The sequence below is a fragment of the Ambystoma mexicanum genome, chromosome 12, assembly GCF_040938575.1.
Source record: "Ambystoma mexicanum isolate Mex_15411 chromosome 12, UKY_AmexF1_1, whole genome shotgun sequence".
NCBI lineage: Eukaryota > Metazoa > Chordata > Amphibia > Caudata > Ambystomatidae > Ambystoma > Ambystoma mexicanum.
In genome coordinates this window covers 367,889,208-367,907,945 of record NC_090936.1, presented here as the reverse complement: position 1 = coordinate 367,907,945, position 18,738 = coordinate 367,889,208, and the positions used below count along the sequence as shown (strand labels likewise).

Below are 18,738 nucleotides of genomic sequence, written 5' to 3'. Positions count from 1 at the left end.
GTACTGCGGAAAAACGGAACTGAGGCCAACAGGCGCCGTGCGCGCTACTCATACACCCGATGACGTCACCCTCGACGGAGGTCTTCGAGGGACCATTGACTCGACAACATCGACGCACGGCGCCCTCTGCCGAAAAAAATTCCGAAGAGCAGCAAAGCTGGATGGAATACATCCGAAGAGCAGCAAAGCTGGATGGAATACATCTAAGATGCGGAATACGTTGGAGTACACAATCCACTCGAATGTATGCACCCCATGGGTGCCTTAGACTTGTTTTGTGCTGCTGGGTCTAATGTTCTGCTCTGTATGTTGAGCCCATATGTTTTATGAGAGTGGTTAATTAGAGCGACAGAGAGAGTAGAGTGTTCCTGGATGAGGTGACGTGGTGCTCAGAGTGCCCTATCCCGCTGGGCTCTGTTGCATCAATCTGTACTCTAACCTATGCATACCTCCGGCTTAGAAAGTGCTGCCCACTAGGGGGCGGGGGTGCCTACAAGCTATGTCTCTGACACGCTCCCCCACAGTTTTCCAGTGGGAGGATTTCAGTTGGGATGAATTCCACATTGTTTGATAGCATTTGCAAGGGAGTTTGAGGGGTTAGAGATTCAGCACAGATTCTGATGATTTCAATGACTGGACAGCGCAGCAGGTTGGGGGAAAAGGTGCTGAGTATGTTGTAGGGCAATAGGATGCTACAATGTCACCCCTGGTGTTATGGGGCCAGGTAAGGCTGTGCCCCTTCCCGCATTCATTAATGGAATCAGAAACAGCAGCCAGAGTCCAGTTGATAACTGGTGCATAGGGTGCCATGCGCCCCTTTTATGAGCTTTGTCACATGGTACTGCATGTGACTAACCAGGTGACCAAGCGTAATCATTGCGGCACGGCTCAAGTTGTAACACCTAGGTGAAAAGAAGATATCTTGAGAGGGCTAATAAAACATTACAGTCGCCATCATCATGCGATAAGGCTGGAATATTGGGAACGTTAATCTGTAGTATATTAATATAGAATATATATGTGTTGGGTGTTTGTTTCGTGGGTGGTGGGAGAATAGTCAGGGGTAAGCCGAAGGGTAAATGGATGGCAGGAAACCCATGTTAGAGGGAATATCACAAGCAAATAGGTTATTTTGGACGCTAGAGGGCAGACAATAGAAGGTGGGCGGTTAGAATGTGATTTGGTACAATGGGGGTTTGTTATGTGTGGGTTAGGTTGGTGTGATAGAACTGTTATGAGAGGGTGGGGAGGTCTCAATGGGTGCAATGGCCTGCAGTGGGAATTTGTTACTACAGGGTAGACTGGATAATGGAGAATGATGGGTTAGAGGGACAACTATAGGAAAATGGGGTGTTTTGGAAGTCAGTGGGGGTGTACATAAGTAGGGCAGTTGGAATGTGATAGGGTGCAATGGCCAGCAGTGGGATTTTGTTACCTGTTTGGTGTGGGTGAGATAATTCATTTAAGAGCATGTTATCATCAATACATTAATTGTTTTTTTTTTTCACATGCCTTTAGTTTATTTCTTGGTGTGTGGGGGTCTATCTAAATGTAATCAATTAATTAACGTAAGCAGGCATCTGTGATTTCTGTGTATTATAGTTAGCGATGGAGAGGTTGAGGCACAAGTTCTTTAAAAGGTACTGCTGCTGACAATTAGCTCAAGGCACTAGCGCTCTGGATGTTGATTTTTACCCTTAAGAATTCAAGTTGGGGTGTCTCTGTGACAAAGTCCTCTGCACTTGGTTAGGGCAGAGTCACAGGGCAGCCCCCACAGACTGATCCTCTGCCCCACAGTCCCACACAGCACCTGCAGACACCGGGATCAATTGAGGAAACCCAAGTTATAAGAACTCTTAACTGGACCAGATCTGGGACAGTCCTCTGTGGATTAGGAGGGAGAAGAACTCTAGGGAGACCCTAGTCAGAAAACCGAAGACAGGACGAATGCTTGGTGCATGTTTCAAGACCAAGCCCATCTAGCAGACCAAACAGGGGTAAACACCATCTCCCATAATCCCCTCACTTTTGCAGAAGGAAACCTTGAAATGGACCCGAGACCTGCAGATGCACATTCAAGTGCTAACAGACAGTGGGAAAGACCTGAGTGCTCAAAAGAGACACATCCCACACCACTGAGCAGACAGTCATGTGTATGATCAGGCCAGTACACTGGCCGGTTCAATGGGGGACATGAACCCTCTCAAAAGGGGGTGGGAGGCTTAGGGAGAACTCCATCACGAGTCTTAACCCTACAGAAAGTGTCACTGGAGAGGGTTCCAATTCCTACCTCTTCCCCTTGTGCCAGAGTAATGTGATGCAGTACACCTTTGTCTCACACCATGCCTCTTCATCAAAATGCTCACAAGTGTGTTTCTGTTTGCACCAGAGGTTACAAACCGGAGTAGAATCCAGGCAAACAGTGGTGGGAAAAGAGCAGCCTATGTACCCTACATCACAAACACTCCTTATCCTAAACTTCCTAACCACACTTGCCACACAAAGACACACATTCACACTACAGTACCCTTGTACTTACTGAACCAACACCTAACCTTCTCCAATAGAGGCCTCCACACTACACGCTCCTTCTGTCCCACTGCTGGTCTCTTGGTCTACCACCTCCAACTCTTGTGACCCAAACATCGTACACTTCCTGATTCCTGTGGGCTTTTCCTATAGCCTGTCTCCTTTGGTTATTGATTATCTTTCCATAGCCAATGTGTATGATCTTTCCCCTCCCTGGAAATGTTACATCTGACAAAAAGTATTAAATAGGGACCAAGCCCCATCCATTTTCTCCTCAGGGTCTCGCCATGATGTCGGGATGGCCACCCGGGAAGTACATTGGTCAAGTTCTGGGGTGTCTGTCCATGCTCCCCTAAGGTTTGGAAAGTATGTATTTTTGTGTTCCTCTTTCAGTTCTCTCCCTGGTAGTCTAGGGGCATGTTGCTGGCAGAGTGTCTTTCCAGCTTGTGCTGAAGTTCTTTGTACGCTTGTTTTCTTTGCCGTGTGGGTGCAGTATTGTTGTCTCTCCTCCCGCATGGTACTGCGCATGATTACAGAGTGAGGGGAGGATATTTAAGGAGTAGTGGTTTGGAAGGAGTAGTAGTGGGGGTGTGAATAGTAGTAGTGGAGGCAGTAGTAGTAGGATGGTGGGAGGAGAAGTAACATCTAAAAGGTGGAGGCAAGAACTAGAAGGAGTGAAACATCAGAGGGACAAAAGATTGGTGGGAGGAGCAAAAGGAGGGGTGTAGTGGCAAGACTAGAGAGGGCAACGTGAGCATGGGCATGAAAGAACCGAGCTAAGTCTGACAGAGTAAGTGCAAGGCACAACCTCCATTAGCATACTAACAACTGCATAGAGTAGTGACAGTTAGTCCCTGAGGGAGGCTAGACTGCTTGCTTTAGGGACACATCGCTAACTTAAGACAAGTGATTAGACAGTAGTGGTTCTCGTTCAGTAGCACTAACTGTGGATACAGAAGCCTGGGTTATGGAGAAGAATGCAAGGAAAGACAAGAGCGAGAGGGGTTGCACTAGGGACCACAAAGAAGACATTAATAAAAAAAACTTTACCTGTCCTTGGGACTCAGAATGGTTTGTGCCATTTGTGAAATGAGAAACAAGCAGAAATGAAGCCAGGAGAAAAGTCAGCCTCTGCATCTTCACCAGCAGGCAACGAACACTGAAAAGAGATTCCAAAATGGTGGTGTAATAGCCAGAGTGGCCCTGGACACATGGGACGCAGCGCAAGCATCGAGCCCACTCGGACGGCAGAGGGGCCTCCGGGAAGAACTGAGGGTGACACCAGAGAACCAGAAAACAAGGCAAAAGATATGGCCCGGACGGAGGAGGAGAGGGCCACGGAAGGAGACCAGTCGACATGGTCGGAGGCAGACATGGGTGCCGTCCGCGACTTGTGTTGTCTGGGTGCAGGCAACCCGAGCTCACGGCTGGTAGCAGTGCCTGCGTGGAGGGGTGACCCGTGCCCTGCCGACATGATATGCATGAGCCGCGGGGATCGCGGGACGAGCGCTCGGCCAGTGCAAGGGACTGCCGGCATGTTACACAGGAGCCACGGAGACCGCAGCACGAACGCACAACCCGAAAGGGGGACAGGAGTGAAAGGAGCCAGGCTGGGTGGCTACGTGGTTGCGGCCGAAGTCCCGGGACAGGGAAAAAACAAACGGGATCAAAGCCCACTCGCAACCCAGCAAGACCCAGACCAAGGAAGAGTTATTGGGCCAAGACGCCACAGACGGGGGACAAAACAAAGGGGTGCAAAAGGACCTTATGAGCTGCCGCTCAAAAGACAGCTGAAAGATGTGAGGGGGGATAATAGAAGAACTTTAACCTTACCAAGGGTGGGGAACGCTGGTTGTGAAAACCCCGATCTTCAGCTCACAGCACATGACGGCGAGGCATCATGGCGACTGGTAGCACAGAAGGAAGGGGGCGGGGCTTGGGAGGGTTTTTCAAGCCACAGAGCTGAGGAGGGACCTGATTGGTTCATGAGTGTCAAGCCCCTATATAAGTCAAAGAGAGAAGAAGGACTGACAGGGATTTCTCTTTCTTCTTGCAGAATCGGTTGGGAAGCGAGGAAACAACAAGCTCATACCAGTGGGTTTATGAGGATTAACCCGAGGTTTCTGCCTTACTCTCTCAGAAGACCACAATTAGAGTCACTTCTGCTGAACTAAAGAGCTGAACTTCGGTTTCTTTTTTTGTTTTTATTTTCAAAGTCAATAAAGACTGACCTTGGTTAATCTTACCTGCCTAGTCTGAGTGGTCTGTCACAGGTGGCATCATCTGATATGACACCAAGCACATGGCCCAATCGCAGACAAGGCCAAGCTATACTACAGAGGTTCAAACAATAGCACAAAGCACCACACATGAGGCAGAGAGAGAGATCAACCTTTACAAAGGCAGCCAGCCCACTCAGTGCTGAGAGAGCAGGCAGGAGAAGAGCAGCAGAACTTGGGAAAGCATGTCCTGGAGTCCGTGTGCAATGAGCGTGTGACAGCAGAGACCAGGAAGGAGGTAATACTGGTGTGTGGTAAGGAGGCAGATGCATTGTGTAGATTAGAGGAAGAGATTGGTTTAGAAAAAGCGCTTGTAGTTTTGAGAGAGATAGAGGGATATCACATTGGAGAGGAAAATGGGGGTTCTATCTGGAAGCAAGAGGAGGTGAAAATTGTACAGGAGAAAAAATTTATTTGGAAGGCGACAGTGAAAAAGAGTGTTATGTTGGAGGAAGAGAGGAAGATATTCTTAGATGGAATAAGAAAGGCGATACCATATGGCAAAAGGACAGGAGAGAGATTAAAGTCATTTTAGGGAATAGAGAGGAGATGGAGAGCAAATTGAAGATTTCTCCTAGGGAGCATAGGAAAAAGTAGCACATTTGGAGGCAACAAAGGATTACAGTGAGAAAGAGAGAAAGCCACACAGGTGGAAGTACTGTTGGCAGGAGGAAGAACATGGATACCATCTGAACAGATAATAAGCCAAAACAGCTAGAGAGGCAGATAGAGGCAGACCGCCTTAGGCTGGGAGAGGACAAGAGACTGCCAATTTAGGAAGCCAGGAGAGGGAGGTTCCAGATCACCTTGTTGGTCCAGGGGAGAGTATAGAGGTGGGAGGAGGAATGAGATAGCACCAATATGCCAGGGGACAGGAAGGACAGTTCAAGAAAAAGTCAATTCATCTGTGTTTACCTTTCTCAATTGTAAATCAATCATTCATACAAGGGCTACTACATAGAAGAAGATTAGAAACATATCTTAGTCCTGCTTTTGAAGGGAAGTTGTGGAGAAAGAAAACAACATGCAGGCATGTCAGTCTACCATCATAGTTTAAAACAAATATTTTATTGGTTCATTTTCCACATACGAATACAAAGAGAATCACGTTTGATTAACACATCAAGCACCTTTATACTTTTTGATAGTCTTATTGCACCCTGAACATTTTGCAGTTTAGATGAGCATACATGAAACCATATCTAGCTGTCATTTATTTTTATATTAACCAGCTAATGCAAGACAAGCATGCCTTGTCATACTGATATCATAAATTCATTCCTGAACTAGAGGGCTCAAAGTGTTGAGGTTTGAACCTAATAAAAAACCAAGAAGATTAGGTTCTGCACTTCACAGATTTGGCACAAAATAATAAATGTATCAACTGTCCTAAATTGATAGAAAATGTATAATTAGGAACCTCTGCAGCCACATTGGGTACTAGCAACCTCTTTTATTGCTCCCACACAATGGCTCAAGCGCATTAACACGCCTCTTTATTTTCTACTTTCAATACTAATAGATATGCTACCAGAAAGTGAGGTGGCTTTCCTCCATACAAGAACCTTTAACAATATCACACCCTCAGTAGGTACAACTAGAGTACTTTATAAACAACCACATCTTTCATTTTGCTGGTCTTTGCATACTGAAAGTATGCAATTTTGAATTATATTGTGTATGCATTGTAATGGATAGCAAACAGAAGGAGGGATGTGATGTTTGCGAGCCAGAAATCCAGCTCAACCTATCTTTGCTGACTGTTCAGAATAATAATTTAGGATCCGTTTTAAAGAGAGTGGGTTCAGCGCAAATAGTTTCTATTATGCAACAGCTCTACAACTTAAAGTGTCCCATATTAGGCGAGCCTGACTAAGATATTGACTGATGAGTGCATATACCTATGGGTAACAGGAAAGACTAATAATGATAGCAGAAACTCATTTTTCACAAACATAGAAAAAAGCTTGAATCACCACTTAGTCAGTTTGTGGCATAGTGCCATAGACCACTTTAATAACTTACATATTTTCGACGCCACCATTTGCTTTTATAGGGTTTTAAAAAAACGTTTTCCTAGACGTGCAGTTGATTCATCATATTAGACAATGTTCCCCACTAAAATAAATAACAGCAAAATAAAAGTACATAGTATCTTGTTTTATAGTGGGTTTTCTTTCTTAGTATCTCAATTAAAGCCATTTGAGTGCCATTCCTGTTTAACCATATGCAGATATATACAGTGGAAGCAGCCTTTGGCTGACTACAAATCAGTAAAATCCCATACAGCACTGGAAAACATGCAGCAAATTTCGATTAGGGCATTTGTAGAGTGTAGAAGTATACTAAGCTATCATACTTTTTTGAGGGGAAACCTGCTTTAGCTTTCTGGTGATGCTTTTTTTTAAATTCGGAATGGCGGAAAAGTTTAGGAAAACAAGATGAGCAACTAATGGACATCATATTGGCAGGATGGTACATAATGTTTAAAATATCATTTGGACATAAGTTGTTCTACCATGAAGTTATTGACATATTGACATTTGCATGGAAAAAACCAAGAAGGCTTAGGATTATTAATCGCTCAATGAGCCATTGTTTTCTTCAGTTGATGTCTTTTAGAGTTCATCATCATGGGAGAGAGCCTGCACCTCGCGGATTCAGAACCAGGCTAGCCAAACTGACAGTGGCTTTTTGACTAACTCACAGGGCAGGATTTCGCAAGCTTTGAAGGACAGACTAAAAGAGAAAATCTGGTCCTAGAGGTTATTTTTTAAAGAAGAAATAAACAAAGGTCCTTACATCAGTGAGCTTTGCTGTGGCTTTTTACTTATTCTATTTTCTTCAAGTCTCAGTGAGGTTTATAATGAAGTTTATCCTTTGAACAGACAATGGTGTAGGCACAGTGACTACTAAACACTTCCTAAAAGATGTGAACTTTGTTTCACAATCACGATATAAGCCAGCCTTCTGATATAAGGTTTGGTGGGGTTGGCTGATCCCAAGTCAAGACCCAGATGGTATCATTTAGATAATATGATGAAAGGTACAATGCCCATACAGAAACAATTTCGAAGGTTGTTTAAAAACTCACCAAGACTAAGGGTTGGGCAAACATAACCTTGCCAACGTTAAAGAGTAGTGGCCCAAATCATCTTTACAAATGCCCCTTGAAAATAGAAAACAGTACTTTTATCAAGTGTCTACAAGGGTATAAAAACTTTGCAATACATGACCTGTCCAATATAGGCTCCTAGCGAGTCAACGTTTGGAAATATATTGATTGACATACCGTGGGCAGCTCTAATTATATAATGTGCCCTTCGTCCCAGATACAAGTTGCACTGCTTCCTTTGACCAGAGTGAGGCGCTAGGTGAACTACACTCAAATTATTTATTTTTGGTACTGTATTCACCCTGATCACCATTTAACAACTGATGATTCTAAAGATCTAGGGGCCTTGTTTTTGTCAATAACCAAATACAAATATCTAAAAGAAACTCTCTAAGTCATATTCTAAATAGTAGTTATCTGTACAGACGGTTTACTATATTGTGCTTTCCTGTGCAATTTATACAACCCTGAAATGGTTTGATAAATCATTCAGCCTGTTTATTTTTAACTGCTCATCCACAATGCAGTGAGGACCGGTGAACGCAGAAGCACGGACAGAGATAACTTTGGTGAAGCTCACAAATAAACATAATTGACAAGGAAGTAGGAATAAGATGTATTCATTCCAAACACCAACATTGTTTTCGTTTCAGCATTTGTTTTTGATGTTTATCTTGAGCTAAATTAGATTTGCCTAGTTAACACCATATAGTGGTGGAACAGGATCAACCCTTTCGAAATACCAAGTAAGACGAATACCAGAGAGTAGGCCTTCCATCCCTAAATTCGAAATATCAACAATTGTTATTCACCTAATGACAGCCAGGTAAGTCAGGTTTTTCTGAGGGCCCTTTAATTGTGTGCCACACCAATGCTTGGTCTTGTGTGGAGATTTACAACATGTTACGAGGGAAGGAGAATAAGCACTTGTCACCATTTAGTCCAGTCATCAATATACAACAATTTAATCTGGCCAGGAAATACAAGACCGGCACTGCCAAAACAAACACCAAAGTAGTCTTGTAAACCAACAAGCAGACGTGTGGGCAATTTGTATGCTTTGGGCCATGCTATGAATATGTGCTACATCCAACATAGAAAACAGTTTGGTTTTTAAAGAATACTTTAGTTCCCACATAATGGTGCACTGATGCATACATTCTGAAAATATTTATGAAAAGGAGCAAACATTGTTAAATGCTATAAAAAAAAGCACACCTTAAAAGAATAATGTGTGCAATACACCTCTTTAGCCTTTCCAAAATTGTGCTTACAGAATCACTAGTATTGGGTAAACACCTTAAGCCAACTAGCATTGGAACTCTAGCAGAATAAAAGTGAACACTTGCCAACATGATCAATTTTAATCTGTAGTTGATTATTGAGCCCTGGATTTTGATTACATTTGGGGACTTGCAGTCTTGTATTCATCATGGAAAAAGTAAAACAATGCAAAGAATAAAACAGGACTGGACAATTACTGGCAGCTCGGAATGGATCAACGCTGTAAATGAAAGCAGGTCAAGGTTAGAATGACATTATAAAATTGTTCCCTATAACAATGACAGATGGTACATGAAAACACAAATCAACAGCAATAAAGCAGCTTCAACTTATTGTTATCCTGAGCTTTAAGAAAACGTTATGACGTAACATAACATTTCCTTTGTTCTGAACTGTCTGAAAAAGTCTGAACCAAAAGAGAATTAAAAGTTGGCAGTAAGCATAAAATCATTAAACTTTTCAGGCATCCATCTTGCGGGCTCATCAACGGAAATATATTATCTGCTTCTTTTAGCAACATGACGCCCCTCTGCTGGCGGCAAGCATTTGCCTCCCCTTGTATTGCTTTTCACTCTTGATCTAAACCTGCCACTTGGATGTTTATGAAGAATTCTGGTCCTGAGAACATTTTTTTAAACCATCTTGGTCATGTCATATACTTTTGCACAATGCTGTTATTGTCACAATACTGAATAAAGATGGAATATGGTAGCCTACATTAAATGGCACCAAGCAATATGCTTCTAGCGGTACAGCAATGTATCAATGTGTAACATTCCTTTTTTTGGTACAATTAAAAAGTTGTACAAAGAAGTGCCATTTTATATTACACCCCCTAATAATGACAATACAAATTAAACAACTATAGAAATGAATAATAAATACCAGTGTGCCATCATCTATTTAATAGTTTGCAGATTTGTTTCCTCTTTTTTGGTGGGCTTGTAGCAAAGCTTTTCCTCTACCTTGCTATATAAACATTGATTTACAACAAGACAAACAAGGCTCATATGCCCCCAATAACATGGCAGATTTCTTGGAACTGTGCTAAATACAGTTTGCTGTAGGATGAGGATACTCTCTGTATGCCAAAGGCAGTTTGATGCTAAATACGAGTATAGTGTTGGGGTAAAACCACACAGAGGCACAAATGGATATATTAGCACAGTACTAAAGTGTATTTCCTCCATCAAGCATCTCAAATAGGAGCCTCGTTCCTAAATTCAATATTGCAGGAAATACTGATGAAGGTGTTCTGATCCTTTCTGCTAACAATAGTAATACACTCACAACATAGAACCAAATAAACTAAACTGAGATAGAACTACAACCACCTTCCTAGTCAACAACTTTAAATTAATTCTGAATAAAGTTTGATCGATTTGATTGTAGATTCTGCTGGTGTGCATTATGACACTAAGTGGACCCAGTCACTCTGCTGTCTTCCATACTGAAATATAAGCAAGAAGAAATCAGTTACTTAGCATGCTTGTGCTTGCATATAGATATCTTATTATTTATTAGTGCATATTAGTTACAACTTTTTACACAAACATTCAAGCTAAAAAAGGAACATTTAAAACCAATTACAAAAATGACAGTCAATAATTTCATCAAATGATCAAAAACATGTTAAGACAATCACACAAAACCCCCTATTTAAAAATGCAGTATTACGAAGTCTAAAATTGGTTCCTGACTATTTAAATACATATGAAACAAATCTAGCAAACATATCAATTTGGAGATCTTGCAGCATATAACAATCACTAAGTAAATGACGGAGTGTTAATACAACTTCAGTGCAATTCTACAAACTATTTAATCTAGGGATTTTGGTTTGAGCTCCTGACATCTCTCTAGTAGGCATCACATTTAATTTAAACGTCAGCATGTCACCTCTGTGCAAACTAGAAAGGTACTTTTTCAAATAACAGGGTACGACATTAAAAGCCTTCACCTTATATCTAAAATGATAAAACAAGTGGTAATGCATGGCTATTACTCGATTTTCTATCCAATCCTCTTCGAAAAGTTTCTTTTTGACCCGTTGGGATTCACTGTGAGCTCCTCTACTGGAATTTCATTGAAGATCAAAATGAGGATGGCCTGCTTAATCCAACAACGTAGTACGTTACACCTTATTCATTCCAACCGCAAGGCTAACAAATAAGGTTTTCTCTGGGGGAACAAGAAGTTTCCTGTACAACTGCAATCATTTGCAATGTGCATGAATCGGCAGGGAAAGCAGTCCCAACTCATGTATCAGAATCGGGATTGGCGTTCCCTGCGGCAGAAATAAAAAATGTCACCATAGAGAGCCCTCAACCCTATCCCAATTGGAGGGTAACAAACCTGTTTCGACACCATAAAGCAAGCGAGGGATGACTTTTTGATGGTAATAATTCAAGACTGGTATAACAGAGGATGGCCAAATCTTCTATCGATTAGCTGTAATTCAGAGGAACTCACAGAGACCTGATTTCTCAAGTTATTCCTGTCCAACAATTTGTTCTGCTTGACTTGAATAAATCCCCCAAGGTATTTTAAACTAGATACCAACACCAACCTTGTCTGATTCAAGACCCAAACAAATGTTTCACACGCTTTGTGTAATTAAGCGTCAATATTTTGACACTTCTTTAAATTTAGATTCAAATCTAAATTCAAAAAGTATAAATTGCGGCAAGGGCATGTTGGAGTCCATGGGTGTCGAATCAAAAAGGATGGCATCGCCTGCTTAAGCTAAGTAAGTAATAGCCAATTTCGGGGGGGTTAAAGGGTTTACTATGCAGAGCTTCACCAAAGTCACTAATATACATGTTGAACAAAAATGGAGGAAGCATGCAACCAATGTGAAGCTCTCAATTAGTATTAATCCACACAGTGGTGATACCTGCCTGATCCAGATGTATTTCTCTCTTTGGTTTTGAGTGCAAAGCTATCAGGATGCTGCGAATAAAAGAGGGGCACCCTCATTTCTCCAATTTGTGCCAAAGGACTGCTCTATTCATGCAGTCAAAAGCCTGACTGATATCTAAAAATGTGCAATAAACAGGTTGCTTTTGGCACTGGGCCTAGGTCTGTAAGAAATGGACTACAAAACATTTTAAGGCAGTGCCACCCTTCCACCCCCATCCCTTGAATCCTGACTGATTTACGTCCAAACACCCTTTTCCCCTTGACGTTCCTGCAGAACAAGACTACCAAAGATTTTACTAGCCGAATACAAAAGAGAAATCGGCTGGTAGTTTTTAGGGAGCATTCTGTTACCATTCTTGTAAATTAAAATAATCAAAGCCCCCCTCCAAGATGGTGGAAAATATTTAGGGAAAGAATATTATTGAATAATCCCCATAGATGAACATTTGATTTAAAAGTAGAATTAGCTAAGCCATCCGGACCAGGGGTCCTGGATGGTTTACTTTTCAATATGCAGGCCTACACAGATGATAAGTCCACCGGTATATAATCTAAATATAAAAGACAGTTACTTGAGCTTCCTTATAGATATCTGCCTCAAGGTGCTCTGAGCAGACTCAAGCACAATAAAATATGGGAATAATAAGTTGCAGATGTCAATAAAGCAAATAGGAATGACAAGACACTATAAAAAAGAATACCCACGAACAACACCAGCCTTAGAACATTAACTTAAAATGAATATGGTCACAGAGAATGTGAATGACAGAAATCATCAGCAGACAACAAAATATTAATTGAAAAGATAAAAAGTTCACGACAAACGTGGCCAAAGTGATACGAGAAGAAATTATGCACAATAAAAAAGTTAAGAAAAGAATATACGTTAAATCAAAGAAAAATAGCACACAAATGAAAAATACACATCTTGACTTGGGTACATATTGTATTTTTATTGGTACACAGCATATTAAGTGTTGTTTAATCCTTTCAGTGTACTATGGATGTACATGGCAAACGTTACTTATGTGGAACAGTATTCTGGTAGCTTGTCTGTTTATTTAGTGCTAGTCAGGAATACTAATAGTTGCTCTAGGAAAATGTTTTTGCCTCAGTCAGGTGGAAGGATAAACACATTGTAAACCCACCTACCTTTGCTGTGTTTGTCCTAAATGGCCCAATGCTCCAACCACAAGGAGTCAGGCTACACTGCACTGATGTGCCCTCATAAGTGTGAAACATGCATGTAATTGCCTGAATCCTTGAGAGCTGTCTTGGGATGAAAAAGGATACATAAACAATAGCACTGCCCTACCAACAAAGACATTTTCCAGAAGCAAAGACTTGACTTGTTTGCTAATTTGCAAAACCATAATGCATTTCCCATCTGGCTTTTAAATGAAGGTGAACTTCCAGTGATGGCTACTGAAATGCATGCTATCAAGAGAGATGCAGACTCAAAAGTAACAGTTTGAAAAGCTTTATCTTTATTATTAGACTTTGTGGGGTTGGTGCAATGCTGATAATCTTACCGATAGGTCGAGTTCAACCAGTTAAAAATAGCTCAACTCAAAAGGGTTGCCATTGGAACCTTCCATGTAGGGCCCTTGCTGCAAATCAATAAAGTTCTCAAAGTCTCTGTGGGTTCCCATGTCCAAGTTTTGACCCTTCCAGTTCCCAACAAAAAAAACACAGTTCCTGTTAGGCCTCTCAGGGTTGCCTTCCCCAAGTCTAGGCCTCTCTTCACAAATTTCAACAATGTCTTTAGTGGGCTTCTAAATGTTGCCTTCCCCAAGCCTAGGCCCCTCTAGGTCAAAAGATTCATAGTTTATCAAGCCTCCCAGGGTTCCCTTCCCCAAGCGTAGGCCCTTTCTTACAAAGTTCAGCAATATCTCTGATGGGCCTCTTAGGGTTCCCTTCTCCAAGCGTAGGTCTCTCTGGTCTCCAACAAACAAAGTTCTTCTTGTCAGGATGTACCTCTCACTGTACAGTTCTTTCATGGGGGTAGTATCAGAAACTTTCGGGAACACTGGGTTCTTTGCTCCACCCAGGCGCGACCACTCTGACTTCTAAACCCTCTCCTTATTCTCTGGCACCTTTTCCTCTTTTGTGCCTCTTTCACTCCGTCCTTTCTTTACTTTGTTGTGCGCCCTGCACACCTTCTTTCTTGTTGTGCACACTTTCCCCTTCTTGCCATCTTTCAATGCCTCTTCCACACTTCTCTTTACTTTCTACTGTGCTCTCTTGCACCCTCTTTGTTTCCGGTGGGTCGCTTGGACCCTTCTCATGTTTGGGTTACTTTCACCCTCTCTTCATTGCCCATTTCCTTTTTACTTTCTCTCTCTGTATTGGGTCGCTTGCGCCCCTCTCCTTTACTCGCACCCACTCTTTGCTGTTTTGCTGTCTCTCTCGCTTGCACCCCTCTCCTTTGCTCGCACCCCCTCTTAGCTGCTTTGCCCCTTTCCCCCCTCCTGTGTGCCTGCTTTGCGGTCTCTCTCTGTTTCAGTTTGCTTGTGCCCCTCTCCTTATCTTTAGGTCACTCGCATCCCCTCTTAGCTGCTTTGGCGCCGCCAATGCACTTGCTCTATGTTTCTTTACCTTCGCATCTCTAGCGCACCTTCCACTTATTTTCTTTCTCTTGCAGCTTTCGGCTGCTTCGCTTTTGCCTTTACCTTTTTTCGTTTTGCTTTTCTTCCCGCTTTCGCTCATCGGGCTCTTCATTTCCCAGCACTCCTGTTCCCGCTCCAGCCACCCACACGCTACTGAGTTTCTCCCGGCTTTACGAAACTCATCAACAGTTGTGCGGCGCCGGCGGGCAGGTCAAATCAATTCAAATGAGTTTGCATTGAGGTCAGGGTCTCACCACCTGCCCCTCAGATGCCGCTGGTACCCGCACACGTCCCTGGGAAACGAGCAATGGCCTAACCAAGGCCGATAGGCTGCCTTCCGTCCAGCTACGTCTCCTTGGAGACACAACTCCCTCGCCATGCTGCATCCCTTCACACACCGGACAAGCATCTCGGTGCCCTGCATTCCACTGGTCCTTCTGGGCTCCTCCCCTCGCAGCCAGTTGCTTCTTGGCCTCCTGTTTTCATCCAGCAACCCCAGCTCGCTCAATGATCCTGTCCGAATCACCATTTATAAACTGCAGGTGACAATGAATGGGAGTCAGGTGTGCACAGTTGGGGGAAAAGTGCCGTGCCTTGCCGGACTCTATTAGAGGGACAATTCAAAGGTGTTAGATGGTAGGCCTCACTTTGTTTCCCTATGTTGTTGCTATAGGTAATCGTCATTATTCGTGGTCGACTCTTCCTCGTCCCAGTGTTTGTTGGAAATGGGGAGGGGGAGATTTGGTGCGATTGAAGATACCCCATTAGGGCTGAGGGAGAGTAGGTATAGTTGGCAAGAGGGGATACCATGCCACCATGCCTTGCCCTTAGGTATTCTCCTCCCAATCCTCCGTGACCCTCCACTCAGGTGATCCTCCCTCGCTTGTCCACCCACAGGGTCGGAATCCAAAAGCAATGGCCATTCCCTGGCCACAAGAATCGAAGATCCCGGGGGAGTATGTGGGAGAATACTGCCAGGTTTCTCACACTACTGAGCTGTACATTGCTGTGTGTGACTTGAACTTACTGCAACAAAACCCCTGAAATTCAACGCATTGGGCAACGCAGGATCGGCTAACTTGGTGCCCACTGTATTTTTTAAATCACTACCTGGTCACTAGCCATGGCCTTCAGCCATTTCAGAACACTACCAGACCACTAGCCATGGCCAGTGGGCACAACACTGTATATTTAAAATCACTACTTGGTCACTAGCCCTGGCCTTCGGTCCATTTTAGAACACTACCAGACCACTAGCCATGTGGCCGTGCCTACTGTATATTTTAAAACACAAACGGGCCACCAGCCATGGCCAGTGGCCACGGCCTTTGGCCGTGCCTACAGTATATATAACGCCCACTCTGTCCGTGGCCAGTGAATTTTCACCCCAATGTCACTGTAGCTGTAAAAACATAATTTTTTGTAAACTTTTTTTCTATAACTGCAGTTATAGAACTACAGATAATCTTGGTTATAATCTTGGTTATCTGTAGTCATTATAGCCAAAGTTATTGGGAAAAGCCATGACAAAAATGCTTTCCTGTATTTCCAGATCCTCACCAAATTCCCCCCTCCTGTGTGCCTGCTCCCCCACTCCCCTGATGGCCTCCTCACCACCCCTGGGATGCAGTCTCAGTTGACAAGTCAGCTAGCCACGGTTATATACCAGGTTAAAACCGAGGGTATGCCGCAAATGTTTGAGCTACGTATTGCCAACTTGGTCCCTAGCACCTCTCCAAATCCCAAATTTCACTTGTTGGCCTCTTGCTTTTTTCCCCACCTCTAGCCGAATGGCATTTGCATGTTTTTTGACCTGCAAATGGCTTTTGTTCTGCATTTCATTTTCCGATACCCTCGGTTATAACCTGGGGTACAACCACGGCTATCTGTTTCATTGAGAAAAAAAAAAGATGCTGTCTGTTTCATTTGTATAAAACACCCTAAACACTCTGATACTCAAGGCCTGCATGTACAAAATTGTCTGCAAAAAGTCAACCAAATTCCTCATCCAGGTAAAAGGTTACTAGCAATTCATTTTTTCGGGTTTCCTATGTAAGTCCGTTTTACCTTAACTATAGGACGGCGATTATATATATATATATATATATATATATATATATATATATATATCTTTTTCGCACTGATTGAATCAGGCAGGATGACTAGCACTCTTCACTTCTCCAATGTAAACGAAGTCCGGACACCAAATCGAGTTAAAATAACAGTTTTTATTAGTGCCTTGCAAACAGCACAAACAAGTTAAAAAGCCATCGAAGTTTGGCTCTCCCAAAGTGCAAAGAATATTGTGCGCGTAGGGAACGTTAATGCGTTTCGCTGCTTTCCTCGCCGCTTGGTCACAATCTATATATACACACATCTTAAGTTGAAGCATTGTTATCTTGAAATAAGCTAATGCACCAAAACCCTTGAAATTCAGTGAACAAAACTTTAGTTGAAGTGACTTTAAGGTGCCAATTTAATGCCACAAAAACTCTGAAATCTGGCATGTGTTGGAAGCTACTCCATCTTATCTGTTAGGCCCTAAGCACACTGGTGACATTGTAATGACATCACTGATGACTTCACAGATGGCATCACTTATGACAGCTACAGTAAAATTATTGCTACAGCAGTTCACGTTTGCAAGAATGAGATGCAAAATTTAAAAAGCTGCAAGCGGATAGGGTTATCAAGACCAGAGTAACTAATGTACTGAATGGAAGAACGTTGCAATTGTTTTAGTGGCAGGATTTGAAGCCTGCATTTTGCTACATGTTTTGGACTATGACAATTGTAGATTGCTATGGTTAAGACCAACTTTCTGTAGTTATTGTACCATTATGTACAATACTTGACTAATGCTTTTGGACTCTTCATGAAAGACATGGCGTATTGCCTTTGTGCTAGAATGCACTCTATACCCTCTAATGCATCCATACAGGTTTACCTATGGCTAGTAACTACCAGTAAGGTCATAGGTGTGTCCGAAGTGATTTCTGATATGAAATCATCAGTGATGGCATTTGACCTGTTCAAAGTGATGTCCTAGGCAATGTCTTCAGTGATGTCATCAGTATGCTTAGGGGATGATCAATGAGGGGCCTCATACTTAAGGTGGAGTAGCTTCAAACACCTGAAGAGTTACAGGTATTTTATGACATTAAATAGGCAACTTAAAGTCCCTTCAACTAAAGTTTTTTTTCACTGAATTTCAAGTCTTTCGTTGCGTCAGATTGTTTCGCCTTAATGTGCTTCAATTAAAGGTTTTCACTTAATTTCAAGAGTTTTTTTTGCACTGAACACATTCACCTTAACCGACCCTAAACTGAAGTTTTTTCACAGAATTTCAAGGGTTTTGTTATGCTATAGCTCTCACTACCTGTAATTCTGCCTCTTTTTCTGATAACATAACTGATGTCATATCATGTTTTATCAATGTCTTTCCTTCAGCTTGGCAACGTTGGGTTCATCAAGTATTTAATCTTTTCTTGTGTCCACTAGATAAGAACAGATTACTAATGGTGTACTGGGACGAGAAAGAGGTGTATGAGGGTAATGCTTGTGATTATTATTGGGGCACTGTGATGAGGAATAGTGAGGTGTATGTAGTGGGGGGCCTGACAAGGAAGAGTGTGGTGGGTTTATTGGGGAACTGTGATGAGGAAGAGTGAAGTGTGGATAGTGGGGGACTGTGATGAGGAAAAGGGACGTGGGGGTAAATGTAAGAATACCATTGGGTAATGAGATGAGGAAAAGGAATGTAGGGGTAATGACCTGGATTACTATTGTGTACTGGGATGAGGAGGAGGGAGGTGACGATAAAGGTAGTATTAATAATTCAGTACCGTGATGAGGAAAAGGTATGTGGAGGTAATACTAGTGATTACTATTGCAGTACTGTGATGAGGAAGAGTGAGGTGGGGTAGTGGGGGACTGTGATGAGGAAGACTGAAGTGGGGCCGTTGGGGACTGTAACGAGGAAGAGTTACATGGGTGAAGT

At 42.7% G+C, this 18,738-nt stretch overlaps 1 protein-coding gene across 4 annotated transcripts in view; it reads right to left on the bottom strand.

Annotated features, from left to right (window-relative positions):
- Positions 1-5,854: 5,854 nt before the first annotated feature.
- The window catches only part of BCAT1 (branched chain amino acid transaminase 1), an 891,267-nt gene continuing 878,383 nt past the window's right edge, over positions 5,855-18,738 (bottom strand). For all 4 annotated transcript variants that reach the window (XM_069628492.1, XM_069628490.1, XM_069628489.1 and 1 more), the window contains one exon: positions 5,855-10,657. In XM_069628492.1, coding sequence (XP_069484593.1) covers positions 10,616-10,657 — 42 coding nt within the window. In that variant the 3' untranslated portion in view covers positions 5,855-10,615. The remainder of the gene's footprint in view (positions 10,658-18,738) is intronic.